The following is a 20,946-nucleotide window of genomic DNA, read 5'->3' on the forward strand; positions in this document are numbered from 1 at the left end:
AAATGTACACCGTTTAGTGTGCTATATTTTTCATTTGGTGGTTCTATTGTTAGTAAGGTGTTGATGGTAGTGCATCTTTGTATTTATACCCCGTGATGGTAATCAAGTTGCATTTTTCATAAAGACGCAACTATAGTTTTTGATATTCACGTTTGGGTTTGCATAGTTTGTGCTATCCTATGTAAATTTTTATGTGTATTTGGGTAAAAAAAAAAAAATGTGGTGTTTCTCATGTTATAATATAAAAAGACGATATAGTTAATATGCCCCATTTTAAGATATATTTTTCAATGACACAAGTGTTTTTAGTTCTTAAATGTAGTCATTAGCGTTTTAGGTTGTCTCAAAAACACTTAATTTTCATAAATTGTCTCAAACAGACACAACAAGAATAAATTACTAATGATCCGGAGCTATATGATAGTAACACTAAGAAACCTCGCTCGATAACAAGAAAAAATTACGCATTGTAATACGAGTAAATGAGTAACATGTAATGATGTGATCATAAAAGAAATTCTAAGGAATGCTAATTCCTGTTTGTGGACCACCCGGTCCTCTCGTATTTGGTTACTACTACCCGGTCTTGCTGGGGCTCCATTTTATGTGGGAGATTGCCGGCCCACGGACGGCCGTATGCAAGAACCTCGCCGGAAAGAGACTTTCCGGGTCATTTTCACAAATAAAAAAGGTTTAATGGGTCAAATATAAAAAAGGTTTTTTTTTAGATTATAGCTTTTGGGGGAATCGGGGAAAAACCAAAAGTAAAAATCCACAACCCCTTTTTTTCTGAAAATGAATCTTCTTTGAATTCCTTCCACTTAATGACCCTTTTTTTTGAAAATGAATCTTCTTTGAATTCCTTCCACTTAATCATTCTCATCGAATTCCAAAAGTAAAAATCCACAACCCCTTTTTTTCTGAAAATGAATCTTCTTTGAATTCCTTCCACTTAATGACCTTTTTTTTTTTTTTTTTTTTCTGAAAATGAATCTTCTCTTTGAATTCCTTCCACTTAATCATTCTCATCGAATTCCAAAAGTAAAAATCCACAACCCCTTTTTTTCTGAAAATGAATCTTCTTTGAATTCCTTCCACTTAATCATTCTCATCGAATTCCAAAAGTAAAAATCCACAACCCCTTTTTTTCTGAAAATGAATCTTCTTTGAATTCCTTCCACTTAATGACCCTTTTTTTCTGAAAATGAATCTTCTTTGAATTCCTTCCACTTAATCATTCTCATCGAATTCCTTCCACTTAAATCAAAAGTAAAGAAATCATTTTCGCATCCCTTTCACTTAATCTTTCTCATCAAACAATTAGAGCTCTTGAAATATAGGTTCAATTTAAAAGTTATAATAACTTTAGCCGTTTGATCAAAGTTTAAAAATTCGGATTGTTTGATAAGTAGGATTAGGTAAAAGGGGATCCGGAAATGATTCACTTTAAAAGTTATAATAACATTAACCGTTTGATCAAATTTTAAAAATCTAAATTGTTCGATGAGAAGAATTAGGTGAAAGGAATACAGAGAATCCATTCCTTTCTTTCCCTTCCGTTTCTTCAGACGCTCCTCCCACCCCACTACAAACCCAGCACTCATCCCACTGCTACCAAAAATAAAATTATATACCCAGCACATTCTGCATTGCAGTACTCTCTCTGACCTCACCGTGTACCCAGCAGTACCCATGGCAACGGCTAATTTATCCTTCCTCTTCGTCGTAGCGTTTGCGGTTCCTATTTGCTTCGCCGCCGCCTTAACGGCCGCTCAAAGGCAAACATCACTTTCCGAGATACAAGCGTTAACGGCGTTTAAGCGCAACCTCCACGACCCGCTTGGTGCGCTCGACAGCTGGGATGCGTCCACGCCGTCAGCCCCGTGTGACTGGCGTGGCGTCGGCTGTTACGATAACCGAGTTCGGGAGCTCCGCCTGCCTCGTCTCCACCTCGGCGGCCGAATTACTGACCAGCTCGCCGACCTCCGCGAACTCCGAAAGCTCAGCCTTCACAGCAACAACCTCAACGGCTCCATACCTTCCTCTCTCTCCCAGTGCGCTTTGTTACGCGCTCTTTACTTGCATGGCAACTCCCTCTCCGGGACTCTCCCGCCGGCGATTCTCAACCTCACCAACCTCCAAATCCTCAACGTCGCTCAAAATTTCCTCTCCGGAACAATCTCCGGCAACATTCCGGTGAGCCTTCGGTACCTCGACCTTTCGTCGAACACATTCTACGGGGAGATTCCGATGAACTTCTCCGCCGACTCTAGCCTCCAGCTTATAAATCTCTCGTTCAATCGGTTCTCCGGCGTGGTTCCGGCGACCATCGGCGGTCTCAAGAATCTTGAATATCTGTGGCTGGACTCGAACCAGCTACACGGCACTCTGCCATCGGTGATTTCTAACTGCTCCTCGCTCGTGCATTTGAGCGCCGACGACAACGCGCTGAGAGGTCTGGTTCCGACGACGATCGGAGCGATGCCGAAGCTTCAGGTGGTGTCGCTGTCACGGAACGAACTGTCAGGGTCGGTCCCCACGTCGTTGTCGTGCAATACTGCTAACAACGACTCGTCGTTGAGGATTGTCGAGCTCGGATTCAATGAGCTCACGAGCATGGCTGAGCCGCCAGATATCTCACAATGTTCGAGTGCATTGGGGGTTTTGGACTTAAATTCCAATCAGATAAGTGGCCCCTTCCCATCTTGGTTGACAAACGTGACAACAATTATGAGAGTTCTAAATCTTTCTGGAAACTTGTTTTCGGGTCAATTGCCGCCGGAGATTGGCAATCTTCTCCGGTTGGAGGAGTTTCGGGTGGCGAATAATTCGCTGTCCGGTGAAATTCCTGGTGAGATTGTGAAATGTAGCTCGTTGCAGGTACTTGATGTTGAAGGAAACAGGTTTTCGGGTCAAGTTCCTTTGTTTTTGGGAGGAATGAGTAGCTTGAAGATGTTGTCTTTGGCTAGGAATTTATTCTCCGGTGACATTCCGGCAAGTTTAGGAGCGCTTTCGCAGCTCGAATCGTTGAATTTGAGCAACAATAATCTTACTGGGAAAGTTCCTGATGAGCTATTGATGCAGCTAAGCAACTTGACTAGTTTGAATCTGAGTAATAACAAGTTTTCTGGTGAAATTATTGATGTTGGAGAGTTGAAGAGCTTGCAGGTTTTGAATTTGAGCAATTGTGGGTTTTCGGGGAGTGTTCCTTCAAGCATTGGGGGTTTGATGAAGCTTGAAACACTTGATTTGAGTAAACAGAAGCTTTCAGGGGAGTTCCCGGTTCAGATTTTCGGGTTGCCAAATTTACAAGTGGTTGCTGTGCAGGAAAATCACATATCTGGAGATGTCCCTCAAGGTTTTAGTAGTTTGATTAGTTTGGTCTATCTTAACCTATCTTACAATGCTTTTACTGGTGATATTCCTACAACTTATGGATTTCTCAACTCATTAGTTGTTCTATCACTGTCTGGAAATCGCATTTCGGGTACAATCCCACAAGAGCTTGGAGATAGTTTGAATCTTGGAGTGCTCGAGCTTCGTTCTAATCAGTTAGGTGGCGAAATTCCAGGCGGTATTTCTCGCCTATCCAGTTTGAAAGAGCTCAATGTAGGTCATAATAAATTGACGGGTGAAATCCCAGAGGAGATTTCCAATTGCTCTTCTTTGACTTCTCTGTTGTTAGATGGGAATCAACTTTCAGGTCAAATACCAGACTCATTGCCTAAGTTATTAAACCTCGCGGTGTTAGATCTTTCCTCTAACAAGCTGAGTGGAGCAATCCCCGAAAGTCTTTCGCTTCTCGTCCCTCACTTGAAATACCTGAATTTGTCAAACAACAACCTTGCTGGAGAGATTCCGAAGACGCTGGGTTCTCAGTTCAATGATTCTTCTGTGTTTGCAATGAATAGAGATTTGTGTGGGAAGCCACTGGGTAGAGAATGTGCAGATGTGAGAAGGAGAAAAAGGAGTAGGTTGATTTTATTAATTGGGGTGGCCGTGGGAGGAGATTTGCTTCTGGCATTGTGTTGTTGTGGCTACATTTACAGCCTCTTGCGATGGCGAAAAAAGCTTAGGGAAATGGTAACCGGTCCCCAGAAGAAGCGGACAAGCCCTCGAGCAAGCTCAGGAGACAGGAGCCGGGGAAGTGGAGAAAATGGAGGGTCAAAACTTGTGATGTTCACTAGCAAGATCACGTATGCAGAGGCATTGGAAGCAACAAGACAATTCGATGAGGAAAATGTGTTGAGCAGGGGAAGATATGGACTTGTATTCAAGGCTACATTCCAAGATGGAATGGTGCTCTCAATCCGACGCCTTCCCGATGGAACCCTCGATGAAGGCGGTTTTCGCAAAGAAGCTGAAGCTCTTGGCAAGGTGAAACATCGAAACCTAACAGTCCTCCGAGGCTATTACGCAGGTCCCCCGGACGTGAGGCTCCTCGTGTACGATTACATGCCAAATGGAAACCTAGGGACTCTTCTCCAAGAGGCTTCTCACCAAGACGGGCATGTACTTAATTGGCCAATGCGGCACCTCATTGCGCTCGGCATTGCCCGCGGATTAGCATTCCTGCACTCTGTCTCAATTGTACACGGCGATGTGAAGCCGCAGAACGTGCTTTTCGATGCTGATTTCGAAGCACATTTGTCCGAATTTGGACTAGACCGGCTAACCATAGCCACACCGGCAGAAGCATCCTCGTCTACCACGCCGATCGGGTCCTTAGGCTACGTGTCCTCTGAAGCGGCATTGTCGGGGCAAGCGACGAAGGAAGCCGACGTGTATAGTTTCGGGATCGTACTGTTGGAGATACTGACAGGGAGGAAGCCGGTGATGTTTACGGAAGAAGAAGACATTGTGAAGTGGGTGAAGAATCAGCTGCAGACGGGTCAAGTTACCGAGCTGCTCGAACCCGGGATGCTCGAGATTGACCCCGAATCGTCGGAGTGGGAAGAGTTCCTGCTCGGAGTGAAAGTGGGGCTTCTTTGTACGGCTCCTGATCCGCTTGATCGGCCATTGATTGCCGACATTGTGTTCATGCTTGAAGGTTGCAGGGTCGGACAGGATATCCCGTCCTCAGCTGATCCAACCTCTCTGCCTTCGCCGGTCTAATTTTTTATTCATTTTTTTATTTTAAAAAAATCATTACCTCAATCATCATCGTCTTCATTCTTGCACTTGTATGTACTTATTAGGGTTTATAATATTCAGGAAAAAGAAAAAAAAAAAAAAAAAAGGCGCATTATCTTTTGATCAATTCATTTCCTACTGTTGGTTGGCCTTTTATTCCGTTTTTTCTTGCTTTTGCTCAATTTCATAACCTGGACCTGACGTCGCCGAAGGACCACTCCATCGGGCTAGACATAAACTATGTTCTCCTTAATCATAGACGTTAAGGTGACGGTGTTCATAACTATTATGTGGCATTACGTGTTTTTGTGCATTGTTCTAAAAATTTCTGTCTGGCACAGCTTAGGCGTTAAGCGGTTGACCACCGTCCTAATTAATCCCTAGGTGTTCGAAAATTATAAAAGGCCGCCTAGACATGCTTAGACGTCTATCTAGACTGTTTAAGCATCCGTCTAACCCTTCCAGACTCACCTAGGCATCTGTCTAGATCGCGACTCTATTTAGGCAGAAAATAAATAACTTTCATTTTGTATTATATTTTTTTTCAATAAATTATAAGAGACTTGTAAAATACTAGATGAACATACATTATGTGATTGTTCCTTTTATTTTCATTATATTCTGATATTTTATAATCTATAGCCACTTAATACTACAGTCTAGTGATATTTCTCTTCACTGGTAAGTGAGAGGTCTTAAGTTTCATTCTCACAAAAGACGAATTTGAACCACATTATTGCTAGTTCATTATGAGGCTTAGCCCACTCTCTCATCCCTTAATGTAGTAATATAGTGTATCTATTTTGCAATTAATGTATCTCAATGCAATTATTTTAAGTATAAGCAGTACTTATTTATAGGATATATAATAAATTTATTTAAATCCACCTAGGTTTTCGTGTAGACGCTAAACTCCCGACCACTGTCCAACAAACCTAGCGTATTTTAGAATTTGATTTTGCATCGCATGATTCATTTAATATATTGTCACTCTAACGTCTCTATTTTCTTTTTCTTAAAACAATGTCATTCATGCTAAATAAACATTAATTCTTCCTAGCCACTTGAAAATACAAAGCAGAATATCATCATTCATGGTGGTTTGGTGTAGGTAAGGGCTTTTAATGCTTTTGTTTAGGTATTCTACTTCCCGCCAAATAGCTCGCACTCAATCGGGATAGCCCACGTGTCGAGCCCTGAAGACAGAGGAAAGTAGCCGTTAAGATACGACGTCTCCCGCCAGGGTATAGGCGTCAGGACCCACGGAAGTGTCGGACCCGTGCCCTTAATCAGATTCTGTGTGAGCATATAAGGATCCTACAATTATATCTATTCATCGTCGTGTGATTATATATTATTGTAAATTTTTTTATTTAAAATTAAATATAAACAATATATGATAAAAACTGACCGTACGATATACGATGAACGGATGTGATTGAAGGATCCGACTAAGATCCTCTCTCGTCCCTGGCTGGCCCAAAGAGCCATTGATGTGAACCAACACGGGAAATTTCCTTCAATTTTTTTATTTTATTTCTTAACTTTTTTGTCACTTTATTTAGAATGAATTCATTATCATCGTGGTATTCTCCGCTTAAGAAATGTAAGGAAATTCTCTTAAAAATGAGACTTTCTATGGTCTATTTGTCCTCTCATGTTTTTGTTATAATGTTTTATAATGTTGGCACATAAATTAACTTTAAACTGTGAAGTAGCAAATAATTCATGAAAAGTCTCATTTTGAGAGAACCATTGTAACATTTCTCTGTTCCACTATGACCATTTAACATAATAATATATTGTCATTTGACAAAAAGGGAAAAAAAAATTACGCAATGGTAATTCATAATTAATTGAAATGAAACACTACACGGTGAGTTAAGTGAGAAGTATTCTCGGCTCTAATTCACCTTGTGTTGCCTGCTTTGAATACGCAATAAACATCTAATGGGCTAATAGCGCCGCCTATAATATCTTAGCGGGCGACACCACTAATGATATGTATCTTGTTTGCAAGAGAGAATTTCTCGTGATTGATACATTGCAAAGCAATAATAGGACTGGAACACAGGAAGTTGCATGGTTGTTCTGGATCCCACAGACTGCACCAGACTGATGCACCACTTATGGGTAATAAGAACAAGAGCAGAGATGATAAAAGAAAGGTTGCAGAGTACATGAAAAAGTTAAAAATGATAAAGTGCAAAAGATTAGGGGTGCTAAAACTCATGATGATTTGTTTTTAGTGATGATGACTCTCTCCGGATCTCATATTTCAGAACTCGTGATCAAACGATCTAAATTGTTGAATTTAAATGTTGCTATCTTTTTTGGTATTTTCTCTATAGCTCATTTCACATATAATCTCTTTCTTCTGAGGATCAGATATTTCTCTTTTAAACAATTCGAATTATTTGGTCTGCCAACTCTGGAGTGTGAGGTTCGAAAATGATCTAACCTCTTTTCACGATGGGCCTGCACGCTAACAGAGTCGACAACACATTTAATCGGGTCATGAAAACGAACAGTCTATCAATAAACGAACAAACTATTCATTGTATTCAATTGCATGACATGTCGTTCTCACTTCCATTGTCATTGCATGCATTTCATAACTCGCTCGGCCCACGTACAGAGGCTACCAATACGACCCTTCATTACGAGGAAACTTCCATGCATCGCTTGTTGTATACTTTTTTTTCTATATCTGCCGTTGTTTATACAAACAGATAAACCACAGAAGAAATTTGAATTAATATTTGTTTACTCGAGAAATGTTAAGGGGACTATTTCAAAGTAGGACTCCCTGTCACCTCATAGTTTAACATCAATTCCCATACCAACATTATAAAATATTGTGCCAAAAACATAAGTTGACAGACAGTTTATGAAAAATCTTTGGTTGTGCTTTGAAAATTTTACATATTGAGAGTCGAAAGGTGCCAAAATAGAGTTGTACTCATTTGGTTGTGAGATTGCATGACCATCCCTACTCAAGTTTCTCTGCTCATTCACACAGAAAATATCATGATTCCCAATACACAATACAAGGTCAGTGCCTACTAAATCCAGCAAAACATGTGCAATGTTTTGTGTTGACAAAACATTGGCAATGTTTGTATTGACAAAACATGTGCAATGTTTGTATTGACAAACCATGGAGGTAAAGTAAATCAGCCCTAATTTTTTTATATATAGGAATATATGCATACAATGTAAGAAAGATACACTTCAAATTTAAAAAATTTGGGATTCGTTTAAAAATGCTTTTAAAATAACTGAAAAGTGTTGGAAGAAGTAATAAAGTGTTTTTTCAGGATCCACTTGAATTTTTACTAAGGACTGGTTTCAGAAAAATTTCACTAAAAATACTTTTAGTCATTTTAAAGGCACTTCCAAACAAGCCCTTGATCTATCCACGGTGGATTTAATATATTTGTATTTATAATTTATTGTTGCACGTAGCGTCAATAATCCGTTGTAGTCTAGTTGGTCAGGATATTCGGCTCTCACCCGAAAGACCCGGGTTCAAGTCCCGGCAACGGAACTCTATTTTTCCATTATTTTTGCTCTTGGGTTTTTAATTTCACATGGGCTTATGCCAAAGGCCCAAATTCTTACACCACCAATCCCCTACTTCTTTGGTTCGTTTTTCCAGGTTATTACTTATTCCTTCCTGCTTTCTCTACTCGGAGGAGAGGAGGGATCCTTGATAATGCTTGCCAGAATTCAGAAGCAATTTCCAGATTCCAGTGCCCTCAACAGGTCGTCTGCGGAGATCGAACTAAAGTTATCGGAGTTTAAAACGTTCATAGATCTTGCTGGTAACGAGCTCACGTCCGACGACTTCGGAATGGTCCTTTCCCTGCTGTTCTTCAGCTGTTCTTCTGGTCCTGATCCTGGGATATGGGCTACCACTGCAATTCCAGGGTTGTTGGGTATGCGAACAACTACATTGTCAATGGGTGTTTGAGTGACTCCTCGACCTCGAGTACATGGCTTGTGCGCATCTTATCGAAGTTTGCTCAAATAAACAATCTGGACGTTAACGTTGATCGGGCATTGATCGTGTATGTATTCTAGGGTTGATACCATCGATTATCTTGTGGAAGATTACATTCCGAAGGTTTCGAGCGTCCTCTGATCATGGCTGCCATGATTCTCTGTAAGCAATTTTCGGAATGGTTTGTTTAAAAGGAAAACTAATGAAAATAGCTGCCTGGACTTGGACCTCTGCGCAAGTCTCGTAATTGCAACTTCTTGCGGCCAAGTTGTTTTTGCTGCCTATCTCCTTCCTCATATCCCTCGTCATCTCCTTACAAAGCGAGGAACTCGAATTCTCAGGGCTGCTGGTGTAACCTTCCACTCTATCGGGAGTGTGTCAATGCAGCGAGCGGCTGTTTGGTGTCGCAAAGGCTGAGAGGGGCTGCTCTTGTATATTTTGACAAAAACTTCTAGCAACATATATATCAACAGTGCCTGTTTTGATGATAACTGCAACTGAGCAGGTAGCTTATTATTTCTTTGTGTGAATTCCTTCCCGTTCCCCTACCATATGCCTCCCATCGTCTGTCTAAGGAAAATGATATCCACATACCTGTTTTCTCTCCGATGCTCTTTTAATTCATTCAATTTCAATTTAAAAACTAGAAAAAAAGGGAGACTGCGGAGTATAAAAGAGCGCGGACATTATTTTCCCGAGTCAAATGTTATGCGAGTGAATTAGAAGCAAAAAAGGGTAAAGGCCATGGCCCTCAGAAAGTGAGATATGAGGCGTGAGCGTTCCGGCCCTATCTACGCTTTCATTTCATGGTCCTGCTTGATAGAGAAATTTTTAATTGTGACGGGAATATAGGTGATACATCACGTGTTTTTATGTAAGTAGTGGAAAATTTTATTTTTTAAGTTATTAACTTTTTTGACACACATATCACACTATTTATATAATGATGCGTGATGTACCATCCCGTATGACTGTCATACTAAAAAAGCTCTATGTCGGATGAACCTAGCAAGCAGCTACCTGGCTAATAGAAAAATGGAACTTTAACAAAAAACTCCTGGTATTATTTACATTAACGAAAAATCACATTCTTACACTAAAAAGTCAATCATGATACTATTTACTTTATTTTATCTTTATCGTTAAAACTTAAAATTTTCAAACCATTTTCAATAATTTTTTTCATAAAAAAACCCACTTGGTTGAGGTACCAACGTAAAAATAAAGAGACCACGTGCTGGTCAACAATTTCCTAATAAAATCCGACGTGCAAGCAAAGGCCCAGAGAATCTGATTAGGGGACCACGTGCCTGGCGAACGTTCAATCTTAACGGCTACTTTCCTATCTCTACAGTTGTCGCCACGTGCTCCACCCCAATTGAGTGTTAGTTATTTGGCGGGAACATAGGGGGGCAACTTACACCGGATGATACGTCGCTTCGGTGAGTCCCCTCGCCTGCCAATCATTCCATACCAATAATACACTTCGTGTAAAGTATACGTTGTATTTAACATCACATAACGTCAAAATAACAGTATTATATGTGCTACGTAAATTATTCTCATATTTCAAATAAAATTTTTATCCCCGTTTCAAATCCAATGAATTTAGATTTTAAATTTATAAATTTTAGTTTATTTAACGATGATAAATGAAACTGTGAATAAAAACACTTCATTTTAAATCTATTCATTTAAAAATTCAAATCTGACTATCTAGATCTAAGCTCAATAAAAAAAAAAAAAAAAAAAGGAAGGATTCTCTACCCTTCTAACTCTCTACCCTTTTATGCCCTTCTATTTGAACGGTCACAGTTAAACCACGTCAACATCTTATATTGATTTTTTATAAGATAATAAGACAAAAAACAATGTGTGTGAGGAAGAGATGGAAAAGAATGAGAATAGAAGAGTAGAGAATCCTCCTAAAAAAAAGTTGCAGTAATGACATTTGGCTTACTGGATCGTATTTCCGGGACCCTGATCAAAGTTAATTGAGCAAAAGTAGGAAAAAACCAGGAATATAACCAATAGTAGAAAATGAATCAATCAACTGCTGCAATGAAGATAATGGTCTTTTTTTTTTTTTTTTTTTTTTTTTCTTTTCTTGGTTAAAAGCTGAAATTGAAAATTAGGCTGGCGAAGGCAGAGACGTCGGATCAGCTGACGACGGGATGTCGGGTCCGACTCTGCAACCTTCAAGCATGAACACAATGTCGGCAATGGATGGTCGATCAAGCGGATCAGGAGCCGTGCAAAGAAGCCCCACTTTCACTCCCAGCAAGAACTCTTCCCAGTCTGACGATTCCGGGTCTAGTTCGAGCAGCCCGGGCTCGAGCAGCTCGGAAACTTGACCGTTCTGAAGTTGCTTCTTCACCCACTTCACAATGTCTTCGTCTTGAGTAAACGTCATCGGATTCCTCCCGGTCAGTATCTCCATCAATACAATCCCAAAACTATACACATCGGCTTCTTTCGTTGCTTGCCCTGTTAATGCAGCTTCGGGGGACACATAGCCTAAGGAGCCAATCGTGGTTGAAGACGAGGAAGCTTTTGCTGGTGTGACTATGGTTACCCGGTCTAGACCAAATTCGGATAAATGGGCTTCGAAATCAGCATCAAAAAGAACGTTCTGTGGCTTCACATCGCCGTGTACCATTGAGGCAGAGTGCAGGTAGGCTAATCCACGAGCAATGCCGAGTGCTATGAGGTGCCTCATTGGCCAATTTAGTACATGCCCGTCTTGGTGAGAAGCCTCTTGTAGAAGAGCGCTTAAGTTTCCATTGGGCATGTAATCGTACACAAGGAGCCTCACGTCCGGAGGACCGGCATAATAGCCTCGTAAAACTGTTAGGTTTCGATGCTTCACCTTGCCAAGATCTTCAGCTTCTTTGCGGAAGCTGCCTTCATCAAGAAAACCATCGGGAAGGCGTCGAACTGCGAGCACCATTCCATCTTGAAACGTGGCCTTGAATACCAGTCCATATCTTCCCCTGCTTAACACATTTTCCTCATCGAATTGTCTCGTTGCTTCCAATGCCTCTGCATACGTGATCTTGCTATTGAACATCACTAGTTTTGGCCCTCCATCGCCACTTCCCCGGCTGCTTTTATCCCCTGAGCTTGTTCGAGGGCTAGTTCGTTTCTTCTGCCCCCCGATTACCGTTTCTCTAAGTTTTGTCCGCCATCGCAGTAGGCTGTAGATATAGCCACAACAACACAACGCCAGAAGAAAAGCTCCTCCCACAGCCACCGCAATCAATAAAGTCAACCTGTTTCTTTTTCTCCTTCTCACATCTGCACATTCTCTATCCAATGGTTTCCCACATAAATCTCCATTCCTTGCAAACACAGAAGGATCGTTGAACTGAGAACCCAGTGGCTTCGGAATCTCTCCAGCAAGGTTGTTGTTTGATAAGTTAAGGTATTTCAAGTGAGGGATGATGAGCGAAAGATCTACGGGGATGGTGCCACTCAAATTGTTAGAGGAAAGATCCAACACTGTGAGGTTCAATAACTTAGGCAATGAGTGTGGTATTTGACCTGAAAGGCGATTCCCACTTAACAACAGAGAATTCAAAGAAGAGCAATTGGAAATCTCCTTTGGGATTTCACCTGTCAACTTATTATGACCTAGATTGAGCTCTTTCAAATTGGATAGGCGAGAGATATCGCCTGGAATTTTGCCACCTAACTGATTAGAACAAAGCTCAAGAACTCGAAGATTCAAACTATCTCCAAGCTCTTGTGGGATTGTACCCGAAATGCGATTTCCAGACAATGATAGAACAACTAGTGAGTTGAGAAATCCATAAGTTGCAGGAATATCACCAGTAAAAGCATTGTAAGATAGGTTAAGATAGTTCAAACTAATCAAACTACTAAAACCTTGAGGGACATCTCCTGATAAGTGATTTTCCTGCACAGCAACCAGTTGTAAATTTGGCAACCCGAAAATCTGAACCGGCAACTCCCCCGAAAGCTTCTGTTTACTCAAATCAAGTGTTTCAAGCTTCATCAAACCGCCAATGCTTGCAGGAACACTCCCCGAAAACCCACAATTGCTCAAATTCAAAACCTGCAAGCTCTTCAACTCTCCAACATTAATAATTTCACCAGAAAACTTGTTATTACTCAGATTCAAACTAGTCAAGTTGCTTAGCTGCATCATTAGCTCATCAGGAACTTTCCCGGTCAGATTATTGTTGCTCAAATCCAAAGATTCAAGCCACGAAAGCGCTCCTAAACTCACCGGAATGGGACCGGAGAATAAATTCCCACCCAAAGACAACACTTTCAAGCTCCTCATTCCTGCTAAAAAAAGTGGAACTTGACCTGCAAACCTATTTCCTTCAACATCAAGGACCTGCAACAAGCTACATTTCACGATCTCACCAGGAATTTCACCGGACAGCGAGTTATTTGTCACCCGAAACTCCTCCAACCGGAGAAGATTGCCAATCTCCGGCGGCAATTGACCCGAAAACAAGTTTCCAGAAAGATCTAGAACTCTCATAATTGTTGTCACGTTTATCAACCAAGATGGGAAGGAGCCACTTACCTGATTGGATTTTAAGCCCAAAACCCCCAATGCACTCGAACATTTTGAGATATCTGGCGGCTCAGCGATGCTTGTGAGCGCATTGAATCCGAGCTCCACAATCCTCAACGACGAGTCGTTGTTTGCAGTACTGCACAACAACGACGTGGGGACCGCCCCTGACAGCTCGTTCCGCGACAGCGACACCACCTGAAGCTTTGGCATCGCTCCTATCGTCGTCGGAATCAGACCTCTCAGCGCATTGTCGTCGGCGCTCAAATGTACGAGTGAGGAGCAGTTGGAAATCGCCGAAGGCAGAGTACCGTGCAGCTGGTTCGAGTCCAACCACAGATACTCAAGATTCTTGAGACCCCCGATAGTCGCCGGGACCCCGCCGGAGAACCGATTGAATGAGAGATTGATAAGCTGGAGGCTTGAATCAGCGGAGAAGTTCGTCGGAATCTCACCAGAGAATGTATTCGACGAAAGGTCGAGGTAACGGAGGCTCACCGGAATGTCGCCGGAGATTTTTCCAGAGAGGAAATTGTGCGCGACATTGAGGATTTGGAGGTTGGTGAGGTTGAAAATCGCCGGCGGAAGAGTTCCGGTGAGCGAGTTGCCGTGCAGGTAAACAGCCCGCAAGAGAGCGCATTGGGAGAGAGAAGGAGGTATGGCGCCGTTGAAGTTGTTGCTGTAGAGGCTGAGCTTGCGGAGTTCGCGGAGGCTCGCGAGGTGGTCAGTAATTCGGCCGCCAAGGTGGAGACGAGGCAGGCGGAGCTCCCGCACTCGGTCGTTGTAACAGACGACGCCGCGCCAGTCGCACGGGGCCGACGGCGTGGACGTATCCCAGCCGTCAAGAGCGCCAAGAGGGTCGTGGAGGTTACGCTTAAACGCCGTTAACGCTTGGATCTCAGAGAGTGCCGTTTCCGCACTCAGCCGTTGAGCCGCCGTTAAGGTGGCGGGGAAGTAAATTGTTGGAATAGCAATTGTTACGAGGAAGAGGAAGGTGGGCGTCGCCATGAGAGAGGTCAGAGGGAGGACTGGAACGCAGAATGTGCTGGGTTTATAGATTAGTTACGCTGCTGGGTTTGTGGTGGTGGAGGGAGGAGGTGGATCGAGAGGCCGCCATTTTTGCAGATGAGAAGGAGAAGAAGATCTGCTCAGAGGAAAGGGAAAGCGGAGAGAAAGAGGGAGAGAGTTAGGGTTCCAAGTGAGCAGCAGATGAGTGATACTGAGGACTGAAGTGGCAGCGGTGGTGTTTTACTGTGTGGGCAGATGTATGGTAAGTTCACAACCAGTCAAATGGACAGATGCCACGTGTGAAAGGAACGTACTTGGCTCGCTATTGGAGTCAAAGATCGGATCTCTTTGGGGTAGTCTTTCGTACTTGTGGACGACAATTTTGACAAAAAAAGGGAAAAGCAAGTCTCACCTTTTTACTTATTTGTTTATTTATTTTCAATTTTTAGTTGAAAAATAAATAGACAAAATGAAATAAAGTGGAAAAAGGTGAGAGAGGATTCCGCTGGATTCTTTTACGAGAATCTTTTAATTATATTCGTTTAATGTGTATTGTATGGTTAGTTTTCATCAGTTACGCTTTATATTCAATTTTAAGTAAAAAATTTTACAATGATTTCTGATTGCATAATTTACGATGAACACATATGATTTGAAAATTCTTAAAATTCTCACAAAGATCTTGAAATTCTCACAAAGAAAATCCGGCGAAGATCCTGACCGATAAAGAAAATGAGAGTAATAATTGGAGCGGTCCCCCTCAAAATGTCAATGATGTTGTCATGGCCACTGTTGGAAAAAGGGCGGGGAAGATGCGCGGGAGAAAAGGTCGAAAGCGTTACTTTCTTAAGGAAATAATTTCACACATACACTCAACCGAAAGATCGTTGTGACAGCATTCCAACTCAATCGAACACTGCCTTTTGTGTAAACTTACGACATGGTAGTTTTTAAAAGAAAATTAACAAAAAGATCAAAAAAGTTAAAAATAATAAATAAAGATATAATGAATAGTAACAGAAAAAGGTAAAAATATGATTTTTCGTTAAAAGAAAACAGTAACGGAAGTATTTCGTTAAAACTCCCTAGTTTTTAAGGGTAATAATTTACGTTCTCTCTTTGTACTTAGCAAATACTTGATATGTGTTGTTTTTTTAATCAAAAGATAAGAAAGCACCCTTTCTCCCGAAGTTACAGGGCCATTTTGCCGAAGTCCTTCAACATGGTTCTCTCAAGCGTCCTAGTATACTCTACTTGTTCACCTCTGTTGGTTTGGGGTACGGTTAGTTCACCGAGAAAATCGCCCTCCCAATCCCAAGTTTTTTCCTAGAAGTTTCAACCTTGTTGACTATAACAACAGTCGTGACTATAAACAGGCTCACAACTATAGTAGTGTGGTACGCCCTGTTCTCTCACAACCCACTCCTCCTTTTGTTTCTACTTCTAATCACAAGATTGAATAAATCAACTAAGAAATAAGATAAAAACAAACAGGGCATTGCGAAAGTCATTTTTCGCTCTTAAATCGTTTTGGAATGCGGGGGCAGTTGCTTTCCGGTTAGAGGTAAGTTGGAACACGTCCACAGGTGCTTATGGCCTATAACTCGCTCAAACCCGCACTGAATCGGGCAGTGACCGAGGTGGTTATGAGAACTCACTTAAATATATGTCCACCATAATTGTGAGCAGCAGAACAACAACAATAACAAAGCCTTCTCCAACAAAATGGGGTCCGCTGCATAAATCTTAAAATGCCACTCTGCTCGGTTTTACGCCAAGAGCAGCAGAATACAGGTTTAAAAAATGGTGGTAAAAGTACACTAGAAGTAGGAATTTTCTGCATACAGAGAGTATCAACGATACACTTACAGGAATTTGAAGATTCATCCGTGAAAGTAATGACTAGTAAGACTGTACAGAAAAAATGAAAAGGAAACGACTAAATACACTTTCCAGTTTTCAGGCAGGTGTCAAACCTTCAGGAAAGGATTCAACGGCAGGGTCCGGCGAAAGAAATCTACGGCAAGCATAAAAAACAGCTGAATGGAAACGATCGGGTTGGTCTATGAATACAAAGTGCCCAGCCTGCAAATTTTTACCAGGAAGAACTTTATTCATCGAGATCAAATTCAACTAATAACAATAACTTCATGGATAAATAGGAGGGAGAGAAACATACATCTGGAATCCTAATGATCTCGCACGGGACTTTCATCTTTTTGCCAGCTTCTTGAGCCCCTTGGTAGTTCATCCAGTCTTGATAACCATAAATAAAAGTAGTCGGCACTTTCCACTCTGATGCACTGTACATAAAAGAGGAGGACTACATGTAAAAGATTTGCTCAAAGCAAGTTTATTGCAACGAACTTCCAACTCTTCTGTGATAATGAATAAAGAGATTAGTAGCATCAGACCTGTGTATAAGGGGACTCCTTGCAAACGCACCGAAAGAAAATATATACTTTAAGCACAGCTCCCCGCTAGCTTTGGCTGCTAAAGTATGGTACACATAATCTGCAATTGAAGAAAAGAAACCATCAAGATCGTAAAAGGTAGGACATGTGTGTTCTGTGCACAAACAAATTGATCTTAAATTACCTGTTAGAAGTCGGGATTCCTCTTCAGTTAGTGTGGTCCCTGTTGAATAAGAACCAAACCTCGCAGTTGTGTAACTTCGAACAAGATTTGGACCCAAAGGCCCTAGCCCTCTGCAAAAATAAGGTAAACATGTACAAACATAAGAGTTAAGGAAAGCATAATATGAACCACCCGTTTCTCTCTTTCATCTCTAACCCACCACTAATCTTTGGAAGGAATGGATTTCAATGTGCCACAATGGCTCAAAATGTGCGTGGTATGAATGAGAAAAAAGTACTTCATGTCTAAACTGACAATTTGAACAAAAGCAACACACGACTTGAAAAATGATTTAGAAAACAAAAGAAATACATGGGCATGCCTCTTCTGGGCCATTCCTCTCAGGAAAAGGGTGGGAGAGAAGGGAAAGCATGGGAAATCAGTATGGGTGGAGGTGGGAAGCTGAAGTTGTTTCAAATAAATGCAAAAGGATAATATTTCCAATGAATTAGTTTTAGAGGTTCATAGCACACGTGTAATAGTTGCAACCTGCGTCTGTAAAGTGTACAACTACCAGATCAGAAACCTAAATAAATGATTGAAATGGATATATGTACCATGCACGATATGATTTTGCAAATTGTATCAACATTTGTATAGGGAAAAAAAAAAAGAAGACTTATCTACCTGACTAACTTCTGAGGAGTAAAATTAGACTCCCACAAATGGTTAAAAATTGCTCCTTTCCATGTTGCTTTGAATTGGTTAAGCCTCTCGTATGATGTATCTGTCTCTGATGAAAACCCAGCAGATCCCACTAAAATCAAATGCTTAACGTGCTCTGGATGCTATCACATGAATAAAGATTACGATCATGAATACAGAAACTGCCACCCTCATTACTAGATTCAACTAAACATATGGGATGTCAAATACCTTCAGAGCGTACTTCGATGCAACATACCCACCAAATGAATGCCCAAGTAATATAAAGTTGCTGAGGTTTTTGGCTTTTCGCCATTCCTCAAAGGAATCAATGAACCATGCCTCAGTTTCTGCATTACCAGTTGCAAGTTAATTACTCTGGAAAAATTACATTGCCCATACTTACAGATTAATAGTGAAACAAACTTTTTACCACCGTCAAAGTTAAAATGCGCGGAACAAAGAAAATTACCTTCAGTGCTTTTGCATGTAAAATCAGGCCTGCTTGATCCGCCCCAACTGTAAATAAGATTAAACCAAGGATTTGAGCACAAAATGTCTCACAGAAATACACCCCAAAAAGCACCATCTAACATGGAAGTACAAAAGGTTAAAAATGACTGGCATCAAACATGAAAGGAAGTTCAGTGTATTTCTAACGTTTTCGAAATCAGATGGAAAAGAAACCAAAGTGCGCAGTAGAGCTACTATGGAGAGGACCAAAATAAAAGCCTGCCAATTCAGAGCTAGAAAAATTTGTATCTCAACAAAGCCCATGGTAGATATTGACGAAATAATTTGAGTTCCGGAGCACCAGACACAAAAATAGAAGAGAAAAGGGTTCTTTTCTCCTTGAGATAACCAAGACTATATATCTGGTACAAAAACCAACTACTTAAACATCAATTAGACTACTTAGAATTGTAACATTTATGTTCCCTCATTGCAGTGGCATATATGTAAAAGTTTTAACATCACAATTGGAAACGAACGCATATCATATTATCTTCAACGTAGTTAAGGTCGGTTGCACGCCATGGAATAACTTGAAGTATGTCAAAATTTATAACTTTCAAAGGGGGTTAAAAAGAAAGCAAACAAAGAAGACATTCAATGATCAATGTTAAGAATCTGCTCACCCTATTTGATCAATGGCAATGACCCTGAACCGACTGGCAAGGGCATCGAAATTTCTAAAGAAGAAACCTTGAGAAGCACCGTATCCGTGAATCATAACAATCGTAGGAGAATTCTCTTTGCTGTCAAATGTAACCGTGTTGATTTGCCTTTCTTCATTGCTTTCGGATCGAAACCACCGGACTTTGGAGCCCGGCGGTCCAGAGCCTATATTCACCCGTTCTTGAACATAAGGAGTCCTGCAAAATTCAAGCAATGCCCATAAATTTTGCCAGAATTCAACCTTTTCCACCGTTCAGTAAATTGAAGAAATTGAAAAGTTCGGGTTTGATCCCACAAAATTGACAAGAAATTTGAGAGATCGGCCAACTTCAACTCCAAATTAAGGTTCTTATTACGATTGAAATTCAGAAAAAATCCAAAAAATTTGAACTTTCGCGACAGCGCAAACTAACAAAATCCGCAGTTTCCATTTAAGTACTTTCTCAACAAATTCACACAACTTTGCAATCAAACAAACTGGAGAGAGAGAGAGAGAGAGAGAGGTGGATTACTTGACAAGAGAAAGGAGGCGCTTCTCGGCGGCGATGATCTTATCGGTGGAGGTGGGGATCCAACGGAGGACAGAGGGCCACAAGGATCTGGATTTGGGATTAGCCGCAGCAGCAACAGCAACGGATTCGTAGGCCGCAGCAACGGTGGCAGGGGAGGTTCCTAGGTCGCCGGACCTGCTGATTTCGTCGGCCATTCTCGACGAAATTCCACGCAGGTTCATACGCTTTCAACACAAAAATGGAAGCTTTGATTTTTGGCTGCGATTAATAACCGACAATTATTTATATATACGCCGATTCCTTGTCAGTGTTTCGCGCTTTTTTTGGCTCCGACGGAAGGCGACTACTAGGAACACGTGTTAAATTCCCGATCAGTCGTCAGCTTTGACGGTGATTCGAGTAAATACGTTGGCCATTACGTAAATTTCGGCCTTGTGGGGCCCCCGCGAAACAGGAACTTAATCAACAAGCAACTTCGTCGCCAAACAACCATTCAAGCTTTCCAAATTCAAACACGACTTCTTGTTTTTGTTGTAGAGCCATATCAGCACATTAGTCCAAATATAACGGAATGACGATATTGAAGTGTAGCACTCATATTTAGAGATTATATTTATTAGTTTTTAATTTTAGAGACAAATTTGAGATAAAAATTGAATATTAAATGAAAAAATTATTCTTATTCAAGAAACATCGGAATGATTTTATTCAAAATCTTTGATTAAACATGGGCATTCAGTGATTTGTTTTTTGAAAAAATACGATAGTAGATTTCATTTCATAAAAAAGAGTAATACATCATACAATTTTTGAATCAATGCCTTACACATTCTTCTACAAGCAAAGTCAATAATAACACTTGGAGGAGAACCATTCCATTCATAGCTTTGAGACAAATACAACCCAATCCATGCAAGACGATGAGCAACATAATTTGCATTGCGGCGAGTATGGGTAACAGTAGCTTCAGTGATTAAATGGAGTAGTGCTTTGATGTCTTCCACAATTTACCCAACTGTTGACAAATTGAGAGTGGAATTTCCCCAAAGGCTCCACAATCTGAAATGAATAAGTCTCAAGAAATAAATTTTGAAAACCCCTATTGATAGCCAAATAACGATATTGATGGTCAAATAACCATTCAAAGCCGAATGTATAATTGAAGGTGTATGTGAAAGCAAATGTGAAAATTTATCTACAAAAAGATATAGATATGAAAGATACTTATCCGTTATAATCCTTTGCAATTTACGGATATTACATAGTGTAAGTTT

At 40.9% G+C, this 20,946-nt stretch overlaps 3 protein-coding genes and 1 non-coding gene across 4 annotated transcripts; 2 read left to right on the forward strand and 2 right to left on the reverse strand.

The window, feature by feature from the left end:
• Positions 1 to 1,358: 1,358 nt before the first annotated feature.
• LOC103930129 (probable LRR receptor-like serine/threonine-protein kinase At4g36180) lies at positions 1,359 to 5,212 on the forward strand. The gene has a single exon (XM_048588257.1). The coding sequence runs from the start codon at positions 1,693 to 1,695 to the stop codon at positions 5,113 to 5,115; it is 3,423 nt and encodes a 1,140-aa protein (XP_048444214.1). The 5' UTR covers positions 1,359 to 1,692; the 3' UTR covers positions 5,116 to 5,212.
• Positions 5,213 to 8,610: 3,398 nt separating this feature from the next.
• On the forward strand, positions 8,611 to 8,683 carry TRNAE-CUC. The gene has a single exon. It is a non-coding gene; the product is annotated as a tRNA-Glu (tRNA).
• Positions 8,684 to 11,065: 2,382 nt separating this feature from the next.
• LOC103930128 (probable LRR receptor-like serine/threonine-protein kinase At4g36180) lies at positions 11,066 to 14,907 on the reverse strand. Its single transcript, XM_048588594.1, has one exon. The coding sequence runs from the start codon at positions 14,697 to 14,699 to the stop codon at positions 11,271 to 11,273; it is 3,429 nt and encodes a 1,142-aa protein (XP_048444551.1). The 5' UTR covers positions 14,700 to 14,907; the 3' UTR covers positions 11,066 to 11,270.
• A 1,596-nt stretch (positions 14,908 to 16,503) lies between these two features.
• On the reverse strand, positions 16,504 to 19,893 carry LOC103930114 (1-acylglycerol-3-phosphate O-acyltransferase). Its single transcript, XM_009339411.3, has 9 exons — positions 19,673 to 19,893; positions 19,121 to 19,357; positions 18,454 to 18,500; positions 18,213 to 18,331; positions 17,964 to 18,124; positions 17,298 to 17,407; positions 17,114 to 17,213; positions 16,879 to 17,002; positions 16,504 to 16,784 (listed from the first exon to the last, which is right to left on the reverse strand). The coding sequence occupies exons 1-9, from the start codon at positions 19,891 to 19,893 to the stop codon at positions 16,659 to 16,661; spliced, it is 1,245 nt and encodes a 414-aa protein (XP_009337686.1). The 3' UTR covers positions 16,504 to 16,658.
• Positions 19,894 to 20,946: the final 1,053 nt, after the last annotated feature.

The sequence above is a fragment of a genome, unplaced genomic scaffold (assembly GCF_019419815.1).
Source record: "Pyrus x bretschneideri cultivar Hongxiangsu unplaced genomic scaffold, Pyrus_bretschneideri_v1 Contig28, whole genome shotgun sequence".
In the NCBI taxonomy this organism is placed as follows: domain Eukaryota; kingdom Viridiplantae; phylum Streptophyta; class Magnoliopsida; order Rosales; family Rosaceae; genus Pyrus; species Pyrus x bretschneideri.